The 25,725-nt window shown below is 40.5% G+C and overlaps 1 protein-coding gene across 49 annotated transcripts in view; it reads left to right on the forward strand.

Moving 5' to 3' along the window:
* The window catches only part of BBX (BBX high mobility group box domain containing), a 136,882-nt gene that overhangs the window by 55,559 nt on the left and 55,598 nt on the right, over nucleotides 1-25,725 (forward strand). For 32 of the 49 annotated variants that reach the window (XM_086883226.1, XM_086883218.1, XM_086883247.1 and 29 more), the window contains 2 exons: nucleotides 20,833-21,003; nucleotides 22,514-22,756. The exons of 2 other annotated variants lie outside the window; for them this stretch is intronic. In XM_086883226.1, the coding sequence (XP_086739352.1) occupies nucleotides 20,842-21,003; nucleotides 22,514-22,756 (405 nt within the window). In that variant the 5' untranslated portion in view covers nucleotides 20,833-20,841. The remainder of the gene's footprint in view (nucleotides 1-20,832; nucleotides 21,004-22,513; nucleotides 22,757-25,725) is intronic. 15 more of the 49 variants (XM_086883253.1, XM_086883262.1, XM_086883263.1 and 12 more) reach the window with 1 other exon arrangement.

The following is a 25,725-nucleotide window of genomic DNA, read 5'->3' on the forward strand; positions in this document are numbered from 1 at the left end:
GAGCTGGCTGTTGTGGTAGGTTCGTGGCCAGGCATGTGGTGGGACACACGATGCAGAGTTTTCACATGTGGAGAATTCTTGATGGTCAGTGCTCTCTGCAGTGTGGACACCTGGTGGGTGTTATGATGTGAACACTAGTCTGGTACTCCCATGGGATGGACCTTGCAGCAGATCACTGGATAAGGATGTTTTGTTGATTGGGTATCTGCAGCTTCTGCTGGGAGTACTGTTGTCCCATTGGTCAGGTAAAGTGAGTAGACTCCATGAATCCCCTTTCTTTGAATTTTCTCCATTCAAATCTCCTATCATTTGACTTTAATACGGCAAAAATGTGCTTGACCTGGCTTTTTCTGTAGGCCAAAGTACACATATATAGTCAGCTACACAGCTCAGCTGCTCAAAATACAGTAACTTAGTCCTGTTTCTAAGCTCATAAATTCGTTTAACCTAAATCAAAGTAGTGAACTCTCTAAATTATTTGTCTTATGAGGCTTCAGCTTTGTGGATTCTTTCATCAGAAATCAGCCTGGTTTTTGTGACATGCTGATAGTCACATGTCATGGATGTAAATTCCAACACTCGGTACAGCTGTATTTCACTGACATCCTCTGAGCTTTGTGGTGCTGAGGAACAAGCCTAAGCTATCTAAGAGTAAACAAGTCTGCCTGAAATAACAACTGAAAACATCTGAGTTAATTTTAGTTAACTGTTCCTGTGGAAATAAGGGCTTCTTGTGGTATATGTAAGGTAACTTCCATCACCTAAAAAGTAGAAATTTTAAATTCTCTTTGCTGATGTGAATTTCTATAATGGTCTGTGAAAAGCTGTGTGACACAGGTAATCCAGAGAAAGCAAAATGTCAAATACCAAACACTCACTGAGTGATGTAATTGCTTTCCAATCTGATATAGAGCTTGCAAATAGTGTATCTTAACACTGAGCTCTAGCAGACTCCGGCATAATAGTCTTCTGAGATGCATCTTGTTAGGATTTAATGTCATAAAGCAATTTCATAATTCAGAAGTCTCTCTCCCTCTGTCTTTCCCCCTCTCTCTCTCTCTCTCCCTCTCTCCCTTTCTCCCCCCACCCCCCCCTTCGGCAAGGGTGAAATTCCCCTCTCCTGCCTCTTGTTAATATGTATATACAGTAAAATAGACAAGTTTGATAGAGGTACAAAATGCAAAAGTTGTACATGTTAAAATGTATCCCAACTGTTTCAATTTAGTAATTTCACTGTATGTATAATACAATTTAGTAATTTCACTGTGTATATAATACAACAGAGTAGAAAGTATGATTTCTGGCAGATTACTTATTTTATACTTTCTCCACTGAGACCATTTTAAAACACTCTGCATTTCACTATGCTTTTATTGTACAAAGCAATAAGGACTGCATTAGAGCTTTTTCAGATAGCAGTTAAAAAAACCAGCAAAGTCAGTCTTTATTCACGTTATTCACCCATTCAAAGCGATAACAATGCATACAGGATGCTCAGTTAGAGTGTACAGAATATGAAATTACAAACCTGACTGTATTTATCCTGACTTATCTATTTTATTTATTTTGGCTTTGCTGGGGACTCTTTGTGGTGAAGAGCTGCTCCAGAATAAAGTCATAGAGTGGCTCAGTAGAGGTGTTAAAGCATTATATAAGCTGTCAGTTTGCTTTCACTCTTTCTGGATCTTTCTCCTTCTATAAGATTTTGTTTCTATAACCTGTTACATATTGTAAGTCATTACCTGCATTGTGAAAGGTGCTTTTCTATGAAGCAGGGAAGGCACAATCTCAAATTGTCTGAGGTTGAATAAGAAAATCATTTGAATACAATGGTGTCAGTAGTTCAGTAATGGTCTGCATTCCTACCTCTGATGCATGCTGATTTAAATTAGCATTGGGTCTAAGCTTAGTGTAACTTTATATATTTGTATATGGTTTCTCTGGTATCATAATAGAGACTTTGGGGCTTCCTTAGCAAAACAAGGCAGGGGGGAGGAAAAGCAAGTAGCCTGGGATTTTTGTATGGTTTGATTGCTTCTCTTCTCCAGAGGGATGGCTTTGCGGGTTTGGGTTTTTGTATGTGATGATTACCTCACTCAGCTTGTTTATAATCTTGTTTTTTAATGAATGTCTAGGAAAAAACCTAATTACTTAAAAGCACAGCCTTTTTAATAAGGAGATGTTTTCTTATGCATCACACTGCTCTCTAAAGATGTCTCTGAAGTTGAACACATTAAATTCAAGTCTACAATGCTCTGTAGCACAAAGACCTAACAAGATCTTGGGACTTCAGGAGACAGCCTCTGGAGTTATGCCTGGAGTTGTCCTGAGAACTTGGTGTGCTGTTACTTGCATAGCAATAACTGACAGCAGCTTTTATTACAAAAAAGGTGATTTCCAAAGTGTGCTATCCAGTATATCTGCTGTCACATCTCCCCTCTCTACAGACACTCCTGTATCAATCTCAGAGCAGACATCTAAATAATAACTGGAAGGAGTTAGTCTTCAGGGCCTTTTTTGTTTTGGGGTTCGGGGGTTTGGTTTTTTTTGCTTATTTATTATGCAGCTTCTTCTCTCCTGACAATTTTAGTCTGCTTTGGAGTCAGTTCACCACGGTTGCAGGTGTGAGTCTTGCAGATGGGAAGGTGTGTGGGAGCCCTTGGAGAGAAGGCTGGCAGTGCACTGAGTGTGGACTCTGCAGAGCAAACGGGGCCGTGCATGGCCCCAAGCTTGGCATTGCTCTGGAGGCAGCTGAGGCTGTTTCAAGTGAAATCTCTGCTGACTTCAGTGACGTAGGAAACACTGAGTTTTGTAGTGAGGAAAGGCATCTGCAGCATAAAACCCCCCAGTGCCTGGAGGTTGATGCTGTAGCTGGAAGCACTTGTCAGCCCAGACAGCTGCGCAGATGTCCCTCTCGGACGTTGGAGGTTTGCCCACGCTCATCTTCCTGTAGTCCCTCGTGCACAGAAGGGAAGGGCCCAAGATTCTGTTCAGCTCTCCTGGTGACTCTAACAGGGTGTTTTGGCCAGCGGTAGCTGCAGGCAGGGATGTGGGTGACAAAGCCACTCACCTGCCATGGGGTGGTGTGATTGAAGGAATGCTGAGATGGCAGCTGCTATACTGTTTTCAAAGAAAGCTGCATTCATAAGGACGCAGCAGGAATGAGGAGACTTAGCAGTTACTGTTTCGGTGCGTTGTGGGGTGGTCATTATTCTTTATTCATCAGCACTGGGTGGTCAGAGTGTCGTGTGCATCTGGCTTCTGCAACCTTCTGTTCCAGGTGATGGGTGAATGTTCTCAGCAGGGCAAACTTTGAGGGAGGGTTGATGGGCAAATAGTTTTCCTTCTGCAACAAGTGAGTTGACTGCAAGAAAGTGAAAAGGTGGAAGGTGGCTGTTACTGTTCTGCTCTGTAGCTTAAATCTCTTTCTTGTGGTTCCTAATGCAAACAGAAAAGGAAGTCTGATCAGCTTTCAAGAAAAACTAAAAGCAGATTTGCCACATTTAAGTAAACCAAATTTACAGCAAATAGGAACTATCCTGTGATTTGTGACTTCATTGTATCATTTGCAATTCCTTGGACATGATCAATTCCTTAATTGAAAACTGACTGTGCAGCAAATTGTTATTAAAAAGATAAACCTCAATGACATTGCTGTACCCCTCAACAGAAAAAAAAATGGAAAATTCTCCTCTACTGAAAGCAGTTCGTTCCTTAAATGGAGATGAAGGGATTTCATCAGCAATTATGCTTTTTACATGAACGGTTTTGCATTGATAGTTTCATTTCAGTAAACTATATTTTGACTTGTCTGCGGCCACAGCTGCCGCTTCTCCTATAGCAGAACAGCTGGATGTAAAACCTTGAGTTTATGACCTGACATGCATGCATAGTTAGATGTATATATATCTTGTCTAAACCTGTATCTGTATTTCCATCTAGGAATATATGCATAAGCATAATAATACAGTTTGTAAAGCTCATTAAAAGTTTGGAGGCATTCACAAGTACTCAATTCTATATGTGTTAAACAATCAGCAGATTCCCAGTAATGATCAAAAGACCTGACAAAAACAGTATTTCCATCTTTGTTTCCCTGTGGTTGTAAAGATATGAAGATTAAAACCATAAAGCCTACCTGTAATCTTAACAATCCAATCTTATTTGAGGTGTGGCTTACTTGTGAAGTGGCTTTTTTATGTTGGCTGGAGGTTTATTGTTTTGGTTTTTCTCTGCTGGAGAACTACAGGAGCAGTTTTCACCACCCAGCTGTAGCCAGACTGTTGGAATTTTTTTTTCATGAAGCCACTTCTTCTTTGACTGTTGTTTAGGAAATGTGAGTTTTAAATAGGTGATAATATAAACAAAATGAGAACCCAAAATTTAAATAATCCATTTTACTAAGAGAACTTCTCCTTTCAGTTTTTATCGGCCTCTGGTACTTTCTTGGTGGTTCTCCAGAAAATCTTGCCAAAAGGAGATCTAATGAAACAGTACAGGCCAGTATCCTCTACTTGTGGAAGCACTGCTTTTGACTACAGCTCTTCCAGTTTACAGTTTTACTTGGTATTTTTGAGATGCACAAAGCATTATTTTAAAAAAGCAATAGCTGACAACAACAAAACCCCATATTAAAAGGCAGATGTTTTCCACACTTTTCATATTCACTCACACATTTTCATATGCTCTCAAAGAGCTGAATCACAGACCATGGGACTTGGCAGCAGGGGGAACCTGTGTTTTATGTGTTAGTGCTCTCTTTCCAAACCTCAGTGTTTCTTAGGAATGCCTACGTCAAATGTTTTCCTACAGTTCTTTTTCTTTTGCTTTTTTTCCTTAAATCTTTCCTCTGGCTGGTTGTCTTGTACTGGAAGTTGCTGTTGCTACCATGGGTGGTCATGCAATATCCTTCTTTTCAAGAAAATATTCAGTATGTAAACGTTTTATGTTGAATGCTTTGCCTTTACATTTTGGGAATCTGCCTTTGCTGTCTTACGTCTCTGGATTTCTCCTGCAGGGGATATGCCTGTGCACTGGAAGTGCGAATTAAAGATAATTGACTGTGGAAGTGGTGTACTTTTTCCTGTGAGCTGACTTTGCCCTTGTACTGAGAATGTTTACAATGATGAGAACTCATTTGCACTTCCTAAGCTTTAGCCAAATGTTTGACTTGTCATAACTTAACTGTGATATAAAGCAAACTGAGGTATTTAATGCCAACATCAGAAAGAGTTACCAAGAGTCAGCTTTCACAAATCCAGTTTTAGTCGTGGACTGGGATGAGTCATTTAATCTGATGCAATGAAAACAGAAAAGATGTTGAAGCACAGACGTGTAAGTTCATCTTCCACTTTTCATGTTCCACAGGAAAAATTTTCCTATCTGGAGGAAATTTTTAAGCTGTCTGTGGTGTAACTTGTAACTTCATGAACATCCCAAATAGCAAGAATTCAGGAGAGTATTAATATTGATAATGGAAAAATAGGTCCTTAGAGCCCACTGAACTAAATGAGTCTCTCTTCTGAGTTCATATAGTAATGAATTCATATAGTATGAAGAGGATAGGCTTGATCAAATAACCTGGTACATCCACAGTTCTGTCTGCTTCTCCTTCACCACAGTATTGCAGATTACATCAGCAGAGGAACTCAGGTCATAGATAATGACCATAGGTAGTAGGATGTACTCATTCCAGGAGCACAGGGAATAGTAAACTGCATGACAAGTGTTTGCTTGTGTACAGAAGCCTGCCATCATTGATACCCTGAGTATTCAGGAGAAACCCATGTTTCCCCAGTCTTTTGAAAATGTTGGATACACAGGGAGATAATTTTTGGAGGGTGATGAGAGCCTAAATGAGTTGTGGTTTGTTGGCTTGTATTTTAAAAACTTTATTAATGGAGTTTGTTTTTTTTTTTAAATTTGTTTATTAAATGACAAAAGGGGTCCAGCATTGTGAGTAGTATTGCACTGAACAGGCATCAGAAGATGAAGACAAAGGACCACTCAGTGCTTCTGGGTTGCTGCTTAATGATGGTTATGTGTGTGAGTTCACATACGCATGAAATCCACCCATTCTGAGAGGGCTTCATTAAGGGCCCAGCCTTTAATAAGCAAGGATCCACAGCCATGTTCAAGAGCTCTTTGTGTTCCAAAGTGCCCCTCCAGTTAAAAATCTCTTAAAAAAGATGAGAAAAATCTTGCCCTGCTTCCTGTGGAGATTTCAGTGCAAACCTGGACTACTCATAGAAGGAACTGTCTCAGATGATTTCAAGTGTTTAATTCTTGAGTGGGCTGATGAGTCTCTTGCAATGATATTCTTTGTGTCGCCATTTAAGGCTTGTGAAAGACCTGTGCACCCCAGAGATTGCTGCCAAATTAATGTATCCTTTGTCAATTCTGGAGTATTGCGAAGGCTTTCCACCTGTTTTCTCCCAAACTGCAAACTGTGGCAAACCAAGCAAGTTATTTTAAAAATTAGATTGGTAAGTTCTGTCCAAGCTTATTAACTTATTAACTTTCAAGTCCTTTGGAATCTTCACAGTTTCTGGTAAGTTTTTGTGAGCAAATTGTGTGGTTGTTTGTCCAGTTGCTTACCAGCTCGTCAGGGATCTAGACTTCCAGAGAAGACTTGTTTGTGTTTAGAGCCTTGAGCCTGGAACAACAGACTTGAGAATAATTTCTCCACTGCAGACCTCCCAGGATGGCAAACATCTGGATTTTAGATTTTGTTCATTAGGTGCCACACATTATTTGATGAGGAAGTTCACTTGTTTCCTCTTGCTCTCTTGGTTGCTGAGGTTTTTTAGAGCTTGCCTCAGAATCACAGTAACTTCTTGTTCTTCCCCCTATTGAAAAACAAGCTTTTTAAAAATTTAGAATGTAAAGGAAAGCTTGGACTAAATTGGACTGATATTTTCAAACACAGTTAAAATACCTTTCTGTGTTTAGATTTCATGGATTTTTAATTTGTTTTTTTAAATGGGGCAGAGTTGTTTGCAAACTTCAGTTTTTAGTAATGGGTAGCTTCTTGAAAGAAACAGGAAGGGTTGAGGCAAACTAGCTGTGCTGCTTGTTATCCAGATACCAGTATTTCCAGCTCTTCTGCATTTGGAATTGCTGGCAAACAGGTAGTGTGGTTGTAATCTCAGGTAACCACAGGTCAAATGAAACAGGGTCATCATTCTTGCGGATCATGCAGGCAGAAGAAATGAGACCTTGAGGTGTTTAATTGTGATCTAAGGCACTAAGAAATATCTGAGAAACAGCAGGCTGACTGACCTCGGCTTGGTCACTGAGAGGACTGAAGCACTGGTCCTCCTGGAAGTCATTTCTAGGCACATGAAGAACAAGAGGAGAACAGGAAACAGCCAAACATGAATTTACCATGGGCAAATTCTTCCTGAGTGTGAAGAAGTGACAGAGAAAAAAGCTGTTGGCAAAGGGAGAGCAGAAGGCCTTGTTTACTTTGATGGTACTAAGTTTTTTGATGCTTTCATTAACATCCCTGGAGCCAGACTGAATTGCCCCTAGATGGATTGTTGGATAGACTGCAGCATGTGAAAAATTGGCTGAGCCAGCATTGAACTGGCAGAGAGTTATTGGCAGTGCTCCTTGGGGCCTGGTACTGGTGCCACTGTTTAACATTTTCATTGGTGATACAAATGGTGAGTTGGAGTGCTCCCTCCAAGTATGCATCAAAGGTGACACCAAATTGGTGGGAGTAGTGGATTACAGGAGCTGCCATTCAGAGGAACTTGAGAAAGCTGACGCGGGCTACCAGGAGCCCAAGAAGTTTAACAAAAGGAAAGGCAGAAAACAGCTTTGCGGAGAAGACCTGGAGATCCTAATGGGCAGTAAGTTGACTAGAATTCAGCAGCAAGACCTTGTAGCCACAAAAGCAAACTGTAGTCTGGGCTGTGTGAGCAGGAATGTAGACAGCAGGTTGAGAAAAGGGTTTTCCTGCTCTGAGCTCCTGAGACTGAACACCCATACAGAGGGAATGTAGGGAGCACAGTCGAGGACCGCTCAGGGCGTTGTGTCAGAGCACATGACATACCAAGAAAGGCTGTGAGAGCTCCTTGTGTTTCACCTGAGAAGGCTGAGGGGATGCTCTAGTTCACTCCCAACTATCTGTAGGACCATTATGAAGAGGAGGGACCTAGACTCCTTTTGGAGGTACATAGTGAAAGGATAGGTATGAGGTGATTGTCAGAAGTTTCAGGTAGTGAAATTGGGTCGAGCATATATGGAAAAATACCCTCCATTGTAAGAGTGGTGAAAGAGATGGTGAATACTCTATCCCTGGGTGGGGTCCTGGGTAGCATGGTTCAGCTTTGACTCTAGGTCTGCCTTGAGCAGGACTAGAGACCCCCAGCTGATGATTTAGTATTTGTTATTGCCCTTTTCTTGAAATAATGGTTTGTTAATGCATGAAAATTAATCTATATTATGGCACTTTAAGAAGAATAATGCAAAAGTATTTTTTTCCTAAATCTTTCACATGCAGCTCATGTCACATCTCTGGCTTTAGATCGTTTGAAGTGGACATTGTTGAATCCTGTGATTGTCTTTCTATGAATTAAAAATAAGCCAAGTCTCTTTCTCCTTAAAAGAGACTGTTATGTTCAGCAGAACTCGAGGTGGTGATGCATTTTTGCATATGAGCATGCATATGGCTTGAGAATGGGAGCATTGTCTACAGCCCTGCTTACTTTTGATGGTTTAGTTCAAAGCTTATTTGAGAGAGAGAGATTGTTAGGGAAAAACTCTGAAATGTCTTCTAGCATCAAGCTATCTCCCTGACAAAGAACACGTTTTCTTGGTAGCTTGTTTTCTTCCAGGAATTTGAAATCATTCATACTCAATGGAGCTTCAGGAGAATGTGGCCATAATGCTACAGTGGATTCCCGTCAATGAAATATGGGCCTACTCAGTTACACACTTACACATTGTTTGCCATTATAGGGGGCTTTCTAGCTCATACTGGTATATATGTAGCTCTCAATTAAAGCAATTTTAAAAATTGTGCTGTGAAAGTAAAACTACTTCTTTTTAAAATTTTATAAGCTGTGTGGGTTTGATCTTTAGACCTTTTCCATCAGGTGAAGTACTGTAAATGTCCATGCAGAATTTTAGCTCAAATTTCACCTGCAGAAAGAACACTAGACTTACTGGTGGTGGGTTGTGTCCTGGGGGAACTGCTTTGCTAACTTGGCTCATATCATTTTAAGGCATGGGCTCTTACGGGGGGACACACTGGAGGGAACACACAAAATTTTCTCATCCTAGAAAGAACTTGAAGCAATGTAGGCCAAAATTTCCATGCCTTTTTAATGGATTAACTGGATTAGCCAAGTAGAACAATTCTGGCAATGGGAACTATGGAACTTTAAATTATTTTTATTATTTTGATAGGTGTCTGAAGGTGAGTTTAATATGCTAAATAGCTGAGGCTGCTTTATTGAGGTGATGCATGGAATAAGATAGCATTCTACCTTCTGAGGGCTTTTTAAGTAACACTGTTTATTCCTTTCCCTTTATCTGTGTGTTATGTAATTATTTTTTACTCTTTCAGGCATTGTGTATGTATGCCCTGTTCTTGTATTCAGGGGCAACTTTGTGACTTCCTGCATCTCCAGATCTTTTGTTGCTTAGCATCCAGTCGCCCAGGGGTAGTTGCACCATCCCATAAGTTTTCCAGGACCTGTAGGTGGATGTCAGATGCAGTCAGATCAGGCAGGTTTGGCAGTGTGTGGAAGGGGGCTGTATGCACGAGGGGTGGGCGGCATGGCTCGGATCCCGAGGTGCTCCCGGGCTGTCCATTGGAGCGCTGGGTCGCACCAGCAGATGGGGTTGCCCAGCGAGCTCCTTGCTCTTGGTGCCGTGGAGGGATGATGCCACTGGCTCAGCAAGGCTGTGCTGCTCCCCAAGGGCTGAGCATGGGCTGTGGGGTGCAGGGGCAGCAGTGTGGCCCTGCAAGGAGGACGAGCTGCCTGTCGCTCCCTTTGCATCTTCTTGGCTCCAAGACGCCCACCTGGAGCCGCATCCAAAGTGCGCCTTGCTCTGGGCATGTGTAATGTCTGTGATTACCCAGGGAACAAGCACACAGAAAGATTGCTGAACGTGGAAATTTTCGTCTCGGTTTCTTCATTTTCTGGAAGGGAGAGATGGCAGAAGGGAGAAGGGACTGGGATCAGAGTTGAAAGATCTCTTCCCAGTTGGACCCTGAATCTGTTTCTGACCTTTTGGCTCAAGATTTTTCCCCTATGCTAGACTCTTCATAAACTGAAAAAGTTAGGAAGATAGCAGTGTTCCCACCTTTTACTAAAGTGCTTTGAATTCAAGACAGAATTAATAAGATCTAAGGTTTGGAGTTTTTTTTCCCCCCCAGAGAATTTGTTTCTGACACAGCTAACAAGTCTTTCAGTAGAATAATAACAGAGATGGTGTTTGGTATTGGTATGTTTTTACCTTTGGCTCCATCTCAGACTCTGAGTTTTTCTATAGCCATAGGTAGGCACAAAATTATTTGTATGTTACTGTAGCTCTGAAAAAGTATATTATAGAAACAGAACCATCTTACTATAAGGCTGTCAGAGGTTTATTTTGAAGAAGCCCAGATACTTTCCTTGACTGGTTGGCTGCCTGACACTATCTTCCATAAATTTCCAGGTGCAATGGAAGCACGTAACACGGCTTTCCATACATAATAAGTTCAGGATTTGATAAGCTCTGCATGTTTCACACAAGTTGTCTGCATGGTACTCACTGCAGGTCTGATGCTGTCTTGGGCACACTACTGCATGTGCACGTTTAGCCATTTTTTGAGGTACCTGGTGAGCCCAGTTCTTTACGCTTGTAGAATAAGAGAATATTTGAGATGGGACACAGAAGACTTGAAGTAATTGTTCCTTTTATGAGACTAATATGTAAAGTGGCCAGATTTTGCTGTGTATTTTAAGTTTTGGGCCCGTGTAATATCACAGGTTGGGTTGAGTGTAAAACAGAAACCTTTCGATATGGCACTGTGGATTTTTTGCTTTATCCAGTGTGAGAAATGCTTAGAAAATGCTTTTTTTTCCAGGATTTTCTTGTGCATTTAGTTGACACCCTAGTCATTTACAAACTTCTAGTAAGTCAAAATTTTCTCATGATAAGAAGTCATTAAGCTGTACTGAAAAATATATAATGAACTGACATTTGTGACTTGTTTCCATGGATAAGATGGATACAGTTGGGTTTTTTTCCCCCCTTTTTCTTTCAAGGGGGATACCTTCAAATACCTATTTCATTAGTTCTGAAATCAGCTGTATTCTGGCCCAAATTCAGTTTATTGGAATGCTCGAACTTAGGCTTAATTCAAGCATCTTATTTACCATTACATGGTGAAGAATCACATCATAAAATAGCAGGAAGTGATAAAAATAACAAACTTCATAAAAATTTTAAAGATATGGAAATGGAAAAGTTTCTTTTTAAATTCCAAATTGAAATAAAAAAGAAAATAACCACTAGATGGCACTTGAAAATTGTGTATTAAGATAATACATCTGCTTTCAAAACCATTACAAATGTTCATGGCCCCAAAAGGTTTTTATGTGGATCTGCATAGTTTTGAGACACAGTGATACTTCCAAAACCAGAGCTAAAATTCCTTTAGCTTTAGTATCTCTTTCTGTGATCAGAGTAAACCACTGCATTAAGGAATCTAGTCTGAATTAAAAGCTCATTCATGAGTCTTAAAATGCTGCCTTTAGCAAGATGCTAAATACAAATATAACTGATAAATGTGTGCAAATTAGTTTGGTTTCCACTTACTTTTAATGGAATCACGGGATTGTTTAGATGGGAAAAAACCTTGAAGATCATTGAAGTCCACCACTAAGCCATGTCCCTAAGTGCCACATCTACATGTCTTTTAAAAGATCTCCTGGGATGGTGACTTAACCAGATCCCTGAGCAGCCTGTTCCAGTGCTTGACAACCCCTCTGGTGGGGAATTTTTTCCTTATATCCAGTCTAAACCTAAGGCCATTTCCTCTTGTTGTTTGGGAAAGATTTGTAGCCATTTGTTCTGGCAAAATTCTGTTCCTCCTTGGCATTCTGTCTACCTACTTGGGTTATGCCTAATATGAGATACAATGTATTTTGGCAAAGTATTGCTGCTTTAATATGGTCAGTAGCTTGGAAATTAACTCCGAGTTTGTTAGGAAGGGGGTTCATACAGGAAACAAACTCACAGGGGTTCACTTCTCATTTTTGGCTTTACACACTTGCCCCTCTTGGTAGGGGAAGAGGATGGAAGGTGATTGTGACAGTTTGATTGTGAAGAAAATATTTTAGTAGCCCAGAATTTATTAGCAACTCAGTCTTGCAGTATTTCTGTTAGTGAACATGGCACAAGCCCCTTTTATTTGAAATTCTTGTGTAGCCTCTTTATGGTTGTTTCTGAAATACATAAGACTTACATTACCATGATTTATGGGCTTTATATTGAAGATGCACAAAGCTGAGTAAATACTTTTTGGAGCCATTAATTTGATTCTTCTTCCATAGGAGTAGTGGGTAGTAGATGTACAAGGGAATGTGTAGATAACTGCCTTAGCCTATTGCACTTGAATTGAAGACAGCAGAAGCAAAGAAAGTATAATATGGGGTTGTGCAGGAATATTTTATGGCCTATTAAATATGTATTAAGGGAGTGATTCTTTCATTTGCTCATACAGCTGTATATGGTTCCCCTGACACTGGTGGTAATTATGAGTGAATTTTATTATGAAAGCTCTGTTACGCACATGGTAAACTTTAGAATGGGTTACAGTAGTGATGGACACAGCTGCACTGTCCTGGTTTTGCAGAAGACACTGGGACACAATCAACAAGAGGTGAAACAGAGAGTTGAACAATTTTACCATTCAGCTGTGCTCCCCCTGCGATGTCTGCTGCAGGAACGTCTCTTCTTTGTGCCGCTCTGCGCTGCACAAAAGCACTTGGCTGTGTTTCTGCCATGACTGCACCCTACAGCAATTTGTATGCCTGTTAATCACAGATAAAAACAGAGCTTTGGGAGTGGCAAGTCTAGAACATTTTTACTTTTTTTTTCTTTCATTCATAGTGTCTCACCCTCTGAAGGCTGTGAGCAGAACTCCAGGCTGTCATTCTTGTTCACATAAAACTTTTTAACTTTGATTTCTTACCTGATAGGCCCTTCAGCAAGGAAGCTGTGGCTGAACTGCAGATGCCCTCCGGGGAATGAGAATGTTCATGCGCTGAAAATCATTAAGTTTTTCCTGTGGCCATTTTACCTGTAAGCTCACTGTCTCTAAAAATTCTATATGCTAAGATTAAGCATTTAGTGACTTGCAAAAGCTAGAGAACTAGAACTCCTGGTGATCCATTTGACAAATCACAGATATTTTCATTTTGCAGCATTGAAATAATGGGAAATGCAGGAATGACAGCAGTCTTTGGAAAAGCTGCTCCCCATGAAGGCTCAGGTAGTCCTGCCCACATGGATACAAAGCAAATTTTTTGTAGTGTGCTTTCTCAGCTCTAACTTGCTGAAAGTCACTGTTTTTTTTGGATTGTGCTGTTGCTATGGACTGTGATGCTCTGCAGACAAGCACTCATCTCCTGTCTGAGAGGTGGTTCCATTTTATAGTCTATTCTGTGTTCCTGGAGGAAAAGTGCTCTGCTGATAAATTACTCTGGTGTCAGTAGAGGGCTTTGAAGCGGTTGTTGTTATTATCTCCCCTCTGTGGGAGGAAATATCGCAAAGTAGGTTGGGCTCTGCTGCCTCTGTGTTTTGAATTTCAGGCAGTTATTTTGCTCACCTTCCCAGGTTTCTTGGTGCGCTCTCTCCTGTTGTGGCAGCAAATGTAGAAACAAAAATAAATGCTGCTTTGGAGAAAAAGGCCTTCCAGAATTTTCAGGCTATGTGGGTTACATTTCCACCTAGGAGGAGAGCCAGGTTTGGTAGTGCAGGTGTCCCAGTAGGTCTCTCCCCTGGGTAAGTGACCTCACCTACATGTGCAGGAGGCCTTGCCCTGCTCCCCAGTTTGTGGTTCCTTTGCATTAGCACTGCACAGAGCATGCAGTGAGAGAACCCCCCTGCCTGCCCTCCAGGAGCTCCAGGCAAAGGAAGTTGCTAGGCTAAATAATCCAGGTGCATTATTCCAGCTGATGCACAGGGCTGTAGGCAGACCTGCTGGTGATCTTTTGGCATGCGGGGCACTTAGCACCTGGTGTCCAGAAAGGTGGATATCACCCTAAGAAATGCTGATCTTCTGCACTTTATGACCCAGAAATTTTGGCTAGCAGAGTGTGTCACTGGAGTCTTGCTTGTTGAAGTAAGTATAGCTGTAGCCTGTGACTTAGTGGGTTTCTGGTTTTTGTGTTTCTACTTCAGCTGCTGAAGTCTAAAACACAAATGTCCTACTTTAATTTAAATTCAAGATACCAAAAAGTCTTGTTAAGACCTGAGTCTTCAGACAAATGCTTTTACCTAAGTGACTCTAGGCTCCTGTTAATATGCTTCTGTTTGAGTAGATACGTTAGTGACTTTCAGGCCCAGACCTTTTTCTGCAAGGCAAACTCTTCCATCAGTTCTTTCCCTTCATCTGCACTGGTGAGCCACTTCACAGAAGCAAAAGGTGCTACAGCGATTCAACGTATTTTTTTTCATACTAGACAAAGCTTGGTTGATTTCTTTGCATTAAAAAATGCCAAAGAAAATATTTCTTATTTTGCGTGTCTGAATGAAAAGAGAAAGAGTAGAAGTTGAAGTTTAAACTCTATTGACTTGTGTTGTACCTTGCTTCTCTTCCCCTTCAGCAGGTATGAAAGGGACACTTAAGAACCCAAATTTTAAAAAAGTGCTGTTGACGTTTTTTTAATGATCTTGGGGTTTAATTTTATGTATTAGAGAACAAAGAAAGCAAGCAACTGCTATCTTGAGTTTGAGAATAAGAAACAGTTTAAAATAATTTCTGAAGATGGAAGAGTGTGTCATTAAAAATTAACTAACACTTGTAGCTGTGTAGCTAAGTGTTTCATGTGGTGACAGTCTCTTCCCAAACCTCCGCTGGCAAACAGGACCCCATTGAGTCTCAGCATGTCCCCCATTAAACCATCACATCTCTGAAAATTAGAAAGCTCATTAATGGCTTTCTGCTGTGAAGCAATAAAGAGTATATTCACTGACTGGTCAGCAATTAGTGCCAACTAGTTTTTGTCTTACATTATAGAAATATTCTGGTTCAGTTATTTCAGAGCTAAAAGAAACTTACTTTTTTATTAAAAAAAAAAAACACTTTTTGTATTTGTGTAGGTGTATTTTATAGCCAGCAGTCTCCTTTTGCTTTCATGTGAAAATTCAAATACCTCTTCAGCCCACTAGACTGCTGAGAACATGAACTCATTTCTCAGTCTCCTGTTTCTTTATTGAAACAGCTCAAATCACTGACTCAGTAGTCCCCAAAACAACAAGCTATTAGTGTCATAGTTCAGTCCTCCCTTTTCTTATTAGCATTTGTTTTTATCATGTAGTAGAGAACTCAGATAGTGTAAAACAGAGCAGAAAGTGTGAAAAATCCACTTGAAACTCTGCCTTTGCTCCTTTGTACCAGTAATCTTCACTGGGTCAACCAAGGGCCCAGCTGGGCTCCAGGAAAGGTGGGGTGATTTTTTTAAGGGAACAGGAAATCTGAAATTCATTTCTACTGTCCTCATGGAAATGACAGTTGCTGAAGCTCAGATGTTGTCCTATGGAGAATCCTCCATCAGGGAGCAGACCTTATAGTCACAATCCATATCTATGGGGTTCTGCTTTTACAGGTCTTGCATTTCTTTCTAACCAGTCTTACAGCATATGCCTTAGAGTATTTGGCTGCTTTTGAAGACCTTTATAAGGATTTTGGTGTTCGTGGATGTAATTTATTGAGTGTAGCTTATTTAGCATCATAATGTTAATAATAAGAATAGTAGAAGATTAAATAATATAATAAAATAATAATACTGGCAGATCAACACTGGCATGAGATAGTCTCAAAATTAGCACTTCTGAAGTTGGTCACCTGTTTTATAAATAACAGAGGAAGACAGCAAAAAAACAAAACTTAACATTACCAAATGTAATCAAATGCTTGTTAATGAGCACTTAAAAAAAATGGCTTCTAAATGGTTATGTATTTGAAATAGAAACATAGTCAGTAAAAAGCTAAATGACATCTTCTCCCCTGCTTTCCCTCCATCTACCTCTTTTCTTATGGAATTTTTTTTTTCCTCTAAACCTGTATTAGCTATACATATTTATAAGACATCCAAGAAGATTGTGCTTCTTTGATTAATGTTTCTAGGACCAGAAGGACAGCCAGCACACACACACACACAAGAAAATTCTTAAATTTTTTGTACTGATGTAATATTTCTGTAGTGTTTGATCTGTATATGCACTGAAAGTAGGTGTAAAATGTCACCCTGAAGGTATCTTGCTGTCAATGGATCATGAATGTCAGCCTTGACAGATATCCTCTAGTGACATTATAAAGCATATGCGGCTTATTTTAAGGAAATCTGTCCATACCTTTGTCTTGTCGAAATATTCCTACTTTCTCCCTAGTGGCTGTCACTTCATTTTTGTCATCCTTAAGCTGAGAAGTAACTTGTAAAATCTTGTTGCCTGGTTTTAATAACTTCTACTCTTGCAAACTTGTAAAAGCCATTACATCCACCTTAAAAGATACATGGTATTTGTACTTATATCTGTAGAAGAAATTGCTTTTTGTTTAGTGTTCTGGTTCATAAATTCCAGTTATTGCAAACTTTGCACTTCAAGTGTTGTGCATCTTCTCTACTTTCAAGCCCAAATCTCTCAAAGATTGCACATGGCTTTTTCTGTGACTTTCTATGGAACTTTGTAATTGCCAAGCTTAAAAGTGTGCTTCAGTTAATGTAGGGTCCAAGTCCAGTTCTTTCTTTAGAAGCATGCTGGTAGAGATACTTGCCAGTGCTTGGGGATCCCTGAATGAGAAACAGGTGGTATTTTTGCTTGCTTCTGTCTGCCAGCTTCCAGTCTCTCATGTGAAACAAGCAGTTAACGTGCTATTGACAATGTGTCAAGGGGAAAAAAAATCAGATAGATAAATAGAATCTTAAGAGTCAGGTAACTGGATTCCATTGATGTTTTGCCATTCAAGAAGTAAATAATGCCAGTAAAACTTTCACTGTTGTTTAATCATAATCATACATGTATTCTGCTACATCTTGCCAAAAGGAAAATGACCATGTCCATGTTAGCTGTATTTTGCATTTGCCTGGGTTTTTTTATGGGTTTCTCTCATAATTATGTATGTGAATGTATCAAAATTAAGACACAAATGCCCATAAAATGGGGGCATAGAAAAATAAAAGATGAAGCAATCCTTTGGAAAACAAGTTTACAATACTATGTTGGCATCCATTTTTAACAGGGAAAGTCATATGTAATGTAATAAAGAATTAGAACATCTTTCATTATGCCAATATTTGACTGAGGGGCATCAGCAAAAAGTGCACACCAAAAAAGTTTCAGAAATGTGGGTCAGAACTTAAGGGAATATGTTTTTATGAATAAAAATGGGGAAAGAAGATTTGGAAACACAAAAGTATGTAAAAAAAATAGGATATGACCCACCCTTAAGGGGAAGGAAATAGTTTTATGTGTTTGTGTTATGAATTACCCCCTATTTTAGAGGAAAGAAGAGCAGGCATAGAGGGTAGAGTACATAGCTTGACATACTTAAGAAGTGAGGGACTTTCAGGCCATGATGTAAACATAAAGTTTGAAATCTGTGGCCTCAGTCCTTCCATCAGTGGGGTCAGAATCGGGAGGGTTTTTGTTGTTGACCATTGCAGAGATTCTCTCTGAAGCAGAAAGCAGAGTGACTATGTTTCTGTGGTAAATGGTGCTTGTATGACAGCCAGGATCTAACTTACTCTGTGTTGTAAAATGATTCACAATTTAATAAAACAACCTAATGAACAATCCCTTGAATTCCTGAAGCTGAGTGTACATCTTTACTTTAGCACTAATGTGTGATGAGCTTTGATTAATTTATTTTAGTGGTGGGTGTTTAATACCTAGCCTTCATGCATGGAAAACAAAAATTATTTGTGAGCCCAGCTATGGTGATGAGGTATAAGGTACTGAGAGCCTTTGCAAGGGATTTGCAAGGTGACTGGTGCCTGGCTCTGGGCTGCCTTGCCAAACTCTGCATAGGGCACAGGCAGTGCCTCAAGGGTGATGGAGAACACATGTAAAATACACCTAAGTCCTGTGAAGTCTTCCCTTGCTCATCTTTTTAAGGGCAGCAGGTAAAGGTGCCAGCTCTATCTAAAGACAGTGCTGTTGCTGAAATAGCCCTGAGACTTCAGCTGAGCTTTGTAAAGGAGGATCACGGAGCACTTCTGAAACGGTAATTTAGTTTCACACTAACAAGGTAGAAGGCTACTAGTAGCACTCATCATACTTAGACTGATTGTAGACAGAAGCCGTATGATTAGCTCATGTACACGAGTGAGTGTTGAGGGCTGGAGTAGCTCTCCCCATTGTACTTGTAGCATATTTATCCTGCTCAGAAATAGGCCACATGCTTTATTGACTGCAGTAATAGGCAGATCTGTATCATTTAGCAATCTGAACGAATCTCTGCTGCCCACAGGAGCTGAAGTTCCTGCTTGAACATTAACTCAGCTTTGTTGATTTGTGTCTGAAAATACCCCAAACAAAAGCTAATGGTGGTTCAGCACTTTAGGAAGAGAGACAGATGGAGAGGACAGTTCACTGTGGTACATGGCAGAGATCATAGTGGGATAAAAGCAATTTCGAACATAGATTTTGTGACACTGGATAGTGGCTTAATTTTCCACCCTTTAATGCTTTTTTTTTTTTTTTTAAGCCAAAGTGGTTTGTGTATTTGGATCTGCTTTGCAAGTCATGGATGAAAATTTAGATGAAATGGTGCATGGTTATGTGGTGTTCCAACTCCCTGCAAGAGTTGATTACAGAAAATGAACAGAGGAGCAGGTGATACAAAATCAAAGTATAAATGTTTTCCAGGTAGAAGTGGCATTATGTGGTTAGCCAAGTATGTCACTTAATGGGATGAAATTACTACAAAGTTACAGGGTTTCCTTAATTAGTAGAGGGGGCAGGTTCTGCTGACAAGTGGGGAGGATCTAACAAACTTCAATATACATCCAGGAAAATGCCATTTTAAAATGTAGGTTAAAATTCTTGAACATACTTCCTTCGGGCTTCAGTTGTTCCTCCAGCAAGAAGTGTCTGAAGGTCCTTCAGCTTTCTTCGCTGTTAAGGTCTGCAGGGGAATGCTCGTGCAGGTTTCTGGTGCTAACAAAGGCACAATGCCAAAATGCCAGTGAGTTAACGAACAAGAAGCACCTGGAAGAGATCATCCAAAACAGAAATAGTGTGCACTAAACGTAGGAGCATGGCTGGAACTGTGCAAGATGGTTCTTGTGGGGCATTTGCCCCAGAGGTGGTGGAGTGGCTGGGGCAGCTGGTCTATGTGCAAGTGTGGCAGCTTTCTCTTGTGCCACTGTAGGCTGAAACGTTAGTGTTGCACTGGGCATCTTACAGAAAGCAGCATCCTAAAATGCACTGTGGCCTTGCAGTTACAAGGCTTGACTCTTTCCATGCCCTTTTCCTGACAGTCAGCAGCACAGCTTCTTCTGGCTTTGCCTATGGGACCAGGGCTTGGTGCAGCTGCTTTATCCTGCTGGTGAGAAACTCCTGTGAGACTTCATCAGGTTTACTGGCTTTGTAAAGATGTAGCTGGCTAACCACTCTTAAGTTCAATTTGTTTTGATGTTTGTGTTGTTTTCTTGGAAAGCTAGCCATGCTCCTGTCAGGATTGCCGCTGATATTACACTGTGCTAACAGAAGGCTACACGGGACCAGACTCTGTGCCAGCAGCACTTGCTTGCTGTGCACTTCAGTTCTTGGATATGATGTGCTGGTTTTATTTGTTTATATATATATATTCATTTGTCTCTTAGTTGAGTAGCACATCTCTTAAGTCAGCCCTTAAACTGATACTTTGGATGTGTTAAGCATGTATTTTCACTAAGAGATAATTCTGAGGTATTTTTTAGTTAAGGACACATGCACAACTAAATATGATTTGTCTTCTGCATACACTTGGCTCAGCACAAGGTTTATGTTTCCTGTGCAGTACTTTGGAAAAGTCAGCATAACTATCTCTGGTTGTTTGCTTCAAATTTGTGTATTGAAATTCACTTGTCTTTGGGATTCAGATTTCCCTATTGCACCTTTTAATGGCACTGGACAAATCCTAGCTCATAGTATCAACATTGATGTATGTAATAAGTGCATGATTAACACAAGTGGCTGGTGATGTGTTCCACTATGAGAAGGAGGGATGTCCTGACATTGACATTGGCAGTGGCAAAATATGAAAAGCTGCAGGGGATATATAGGTGTGAGAGAGCTGTGGAGTCTCTCACTCACTTGGCTAGTGAAGGACTTCTCTGCCATCCTTGAGATAGGGGCACATTTGAGAGCTGGACTAGGTGGCATCCTTACTTCATAGTTTTAAATTGTTTTGATAGTAACTCTAGGCATTACATGGAAGTGTTAAGATTGCATGAAGTACATCCCTGCTTACATTGATAATTGGAATAAATCTCTATCTAATATCTTGCCAGAAATTTCTGAGAGTCTTGCACTGGTGTCTCATATATTTGTCACTGGGTTGATGGTCATTTATGCCTAAGGGTTTGTTGTGAATTTGTCAATATTTTTGCATGACAGGTCACAGTAATGAAAGGCAGTAGTAGGAATAAGGATCACTCAACAGAAGGTGAAGGAACTGGGAAGCGACCAAAAAGGAAGTGTCTTCAGTGGCATCCCCTGCTTGCCAAGAAACTCCTTGACTTCTCTGAAGAGGAAGAAGAGGAAGAAGAAGAGGAAGATATTGATAAGGTAGATTTAATTAGATGCTTTGACCCAAGATGGTTAATGGGGGATCAGATTCTCCATAGCTGTGTTTTTTATTTGGTGTGTCTTGTTCTTTTTTTGTGAAGAAACACAGCCAATAAGAGGTGATGCCATGCGTTGCCTGTAAGGCTGTAAAAGCAGGTAGTGACACAAGAAAGTGAATTGTTAATCATGCCTTGAAAATAGTGGACAAATTTTTGTAGACTGGAGTAGTTTTATCTGTTTTGTTTTAATAATGTGTTGCACATCCTGGTCTTGACTGCTCAAAGTGAGTTTTTGATGTGCTTTTTTTCTTAATTGCTTATTTTAGACATGAGGTTGTCTTGTGCTTGGTATCTGTTTCTAGTGGCTCTGAAGGGCATACCAAACTAAAAGTTTCATTCTTCTTTTTTAAAGATTAAAAACCTACAAAGATTAAAAAGAAAAAAGAAGGAAAAAGCTGTCTACAATTTTTACTATCTTTGCATGTGAAATTCAGTGTATCCTCCACAGAACTGAGTGCACAGCAGAAATAATCTGTCTCTGGTTTGATACTTGGTATTTTGGTGTTGTTCAATGATGCTGACCTTACCCTTTTTTCATGCCATGTGGCACCTCACACTTTTACAGTTAGACTCATTCTCTCTAACAAGAAGTGGGAACTGTTTATGCAGATGTGATGATTCCATCATGTGGCTAGCGTTCATATTTGTATCTCCTTGGTGCCTTCCTAAGGCAGGAATGGAAAGGACAGTGCTGAAGGGACTGCCTTGAGCCATACACAGAGAGGATGACCTTGACAAGGATAAGCAAGAGCCTGATTCTCTGATGTTGCTTTCTGTTGACCTTACAGGTCTTTTCACAACGTGGTATAAAATAGCAGCGTCGCAGTTAGTAGGAGGTGGTTTTCTGTCTCATGCAGTAAGTTCTGTGGCTCGTCCCTTGTAGGAAAGATACGCTGGCCTAAGTGGAGAGAGCACATTTTGGCAGTGTATTCTGTTGAGATTTGCTCTCTGCCTCTGCTTTGTGGTGGCTGCACTGCTGTGCTGCTCACAGGCTGAGCAGTGAACAGCAGGAGGTGGGGAAACAACTGACAAACTAACAAACTGTTGCTCCTTGTGTGCTCTGTAGTTGCAGACATGAATAATCAAGGTCCCAGGTAGCTCTGGCTGCCTCATCCCACTAAGGTCATTTCTAGGTTGTCAGAAGGAGGGCAGGAAAGATCTTGTTCCTCCTGTCCCTTTAGGACTGTTACTAAAGAATGATCCTCAGCTTAGAAATTGTTCCCCTTGGAAGTCGGTGTTAAGTCTTGCAGAGAGCATGAATGAACCTTGGATCATCAGGTGAGGAGGTTTGATGTAGAGCTCTGCACTGTCTGGATGGAATGGATGGCCTTTGGAGACAGCTGTGTGCATCCATGTGCCTCTCCCTCACTCCCACGCAGCGCACACGGTCTCAGTCTTGGTGCGAAACGCAGATAACTGAGCTTACACCCCTTCCCTTTCGGTTCCGCCAGGTGCCGCTCCTTGGCCCTGATGGTTTAGAGCAGGATGCTGATGAGACTGAAGATGATGAGTCCTCAGAGCAACGAGCTCGCCGACCAATGAATGCGTTTCTCTTGTTCTGCAAACGACACCGCTCTCTTGTGCGGAAAGAGCACCCTCGCCTCGATAATCGTGGCGCAACCAAGATCTTGGCAGATTGGTGGTCTGTTCTAGATCCAAAAGAAAAACAGAAATACACTGACATGGCCAAGGAGGTATGTTCTGTCTGAATGGTGGATGTAAAGGGAATTCATTACGTATTTGTCCTCTTTTAATCGGTGTATTAAATGTTTTTTGTGGGATCTTTCTCTTCCCTCCGTTCCTCAGCTTCACCATGGGATTATGGTGCTCAGAGCAGCTGCTGTTCTCGCTTTAATTCACTTGATCCTTTGGACCAGAATGGAAAGCAATTGGTCTGTGTACACAAACTAACCTGGCTCCGGTAGTCGTTGCTATAAATATATGCACTTTGTGATTGTATCGCCTGATAATTTCTGCAGTACAAGCATTAACAGAAGGATAGTGGCCATTGTAAACGATAACATACTGATTTGTGTCAGCTGACTAGTGATATCAGTGATGTCAGCTACTGTAATACAGGTGGACCAAACCAAAGGCACAGTCAAGAAATTTAGTCCCTTTTTACCTATGATGCTAATTAAATAAATTGCTAGTGTTTTTTGAAGTACGTTCCCCATCAACCAGTTTCTGATACAGAAAGATTTGGTGAGTCCAATACCAAATCAGAGAGCAGTGACTAATCAGAGTCCGTTAACCAGGAGCAAGGAAAGGAGATTTATCCCCGTATTTCACAAAGTATCTTTATGTCAACTTAAAATTTAAATGAGCCTTTTGAAGAAGTAGCTTTCTTGATAAGCTATTGCCAAGAGGGCTGTGGTTATTGATGGTAGAGCGAGAAAGACAGCCAATTACTTAGGCTGATAACCTGACCCTGAAACAGATCCCTGTGATTTCCTGCATGATACACATTGCACATAACCTTTGAATTCAATCTTAATAAAAATAAAGGAACACCAGTGAGTAGGAAAAACATCCCTCTCCTTTGTTGAGTATGCTAGTGCACTGTGGGAAGTGAAAATAGCTGTGAAAGGATTGGGAAAACTACTGTCCATGCCTGTCTGGGATCTGAAGGTGTCTGCTACTGTTAACAGGATGTAAGGTCTGTCTGTTCTGTAGCTCGTGTGAGCATGGAAAGGTCCATAGGAAAAACAAAGTGTTTAGCATGGCAGGTCCTTTTTTAAGCAGGGTCTGTAGGATCTCTGTAGTTGCTCATCTGTGGTACAGTATTGAAACTTTTGAGTCTCAGCTTTGTCCAACCATTTCAGTTTCATTCTGCATTCCCGCTTACGAATTAGTGATATTTCTCTAAATGTCTGGAGAAAGGGCAATTAGAAGATTCAGTACAGATGACGAGAAAGGAAAGATGGGAATAAAGAAATATTTTTTGGAAGAAACAAACCCAGTGTGACTGTTTTTCTTAGCCTTTTGTCTTGCTGAAGGAAACTTGTTCATCAAGAAGGAAAATAATTGCAGAACTTCTGTATGAAGTGACAGATCTGAAACTATTAATCATATTGTTATAGAAATCATTGTTCCTGTAGTGGTTTGGTTTTTTTGGCATGAAGAACAAATTGAATATTCAACGTCAAAGCGGAACAATAAATCTAAGTAGTTTACATCATTATAAGTAGTTCTAAAAATGTGTAGAAGAGAGATAGCGTATAATTTTTGTTCTTTAAACAGTGTATGTTACAGCAATAATTAGCAGCTATAATGTGCTGTTGAATACATTTGGGCCTTCTTCACCAACAAGCCTATTCTCTGTGTGTGGATCAGTTGTTTTATTGTTAACACTTGCTTTTCACAGAAACACGGAATGGTTGGGGTTGGAAGGGGCCTCTGGAGATCGCCTTGTCCAGCCCACTTCTCAAGCAGGTTCACCTAGAGCAGGTTGCACAGGTTCACCTGTAGGTAGGCTTACTGCTGAGACTGTCAAAAAGAGGTTAATGTCAGCTTTAGTGAGAACCACCTGTTGGTACTTTCCTTTTTCCTAAAGAGAATGTATTTAAAATTCAAGAAGATGAGTGCCTTTGGAGGAAGATAAAGATATCATTGTACCAATGATCTTCTGTTGGAGTACCTGTATAAGCTCACTGAGATTTAAGATACAGTGAGTTATCTTCTGTTACTTAAATGTAGCTTTTTAGTGTCCTTTGACTTCCATCTGTCATTGCGTGGCCTGTAGCCACCATCCTGGCAGGGCACACATCTCCCAGAGAACCCTATCATATCTGCTATCCCTACAATGTGTCTTGTATACCCTGAGCTTCCAAACCACTCTTTCAGAGATACAGGTGGGCCTTACAGAAGTGATCCCTCCTGCAGTGGCTATAGTCCCTGCTCTTCTACAGTCTCTAGAATGTTTTTTACTAATCATTGCTGTAGCTCCCAAAGTATTTATGTTAGATCATGTGCCATGCAAGAAGCTTTCAATTTCTTACCTGCTTACTACTAGCAGTGATATTACCTTAGCAGTATGCGAGTCCAGGCACTTGTATATTTATTTACATGTGTCTAGCTGTATGCAAGATACAGCATTTTGAAAGATAGTGAGGCGCCCAAACTTTTTGCCAGAGGAATTATGAGAAGTTTCCTAGACTGGACATCTGTCCCTGACTCCCACTGAGAGGCTCTAGTTCATTCAGGCACTGTGGAAAATTCCATTATGTACCTGTCTGCACTTTGGGATGCCTTAATTACCTTGGAAAAACTGGCCCCATGCTCCCTCTATTTTTTATCTTTTGGTTTATGGTCTCTAGCAACAGTTGTAGCAACAACTGCAAGCCCTGGAGAGCTGGTGGTGCACCTGCAGAGCTTGATGTCTGCTTTTGCTGGTGTTACCTTTATGAGTGGGCTTTCTATTTCTATCCTGCAGACTTCCTAGATCAGCTTAAATTTGAAAGTTTCACTGTCTAGGATATAAGCCCAGTAGCTGATACATACTCAAAAAGAAACCGGAAGTGTTGCTATACTTTTTAGCATTTTTCTCCAGTAAGGGAAATTAATCTGGCTGCTCATAAATATGCACCAGCATTTTTATTCACTTCAGTAATAAGGATAGTGTTCTTCTGTTAACTCTTACAGAACTTCTAGGAGTGTTCAG

The sequence above is a fragment of the Cyanistes caeruleus genome, chromosome 3 (assembly GCF_971803275.1).
Source record: "Cyanistes caeruleus chromosome 3, bCyaCae1.hap1.1, whole genome shotgun sequence".
Lineage (NCBI taxonomy): Eukaryota > Metazoa > Chordata > Aves > Passeriformes > Paridae > Cyanistes > Cyanistes caeruleus.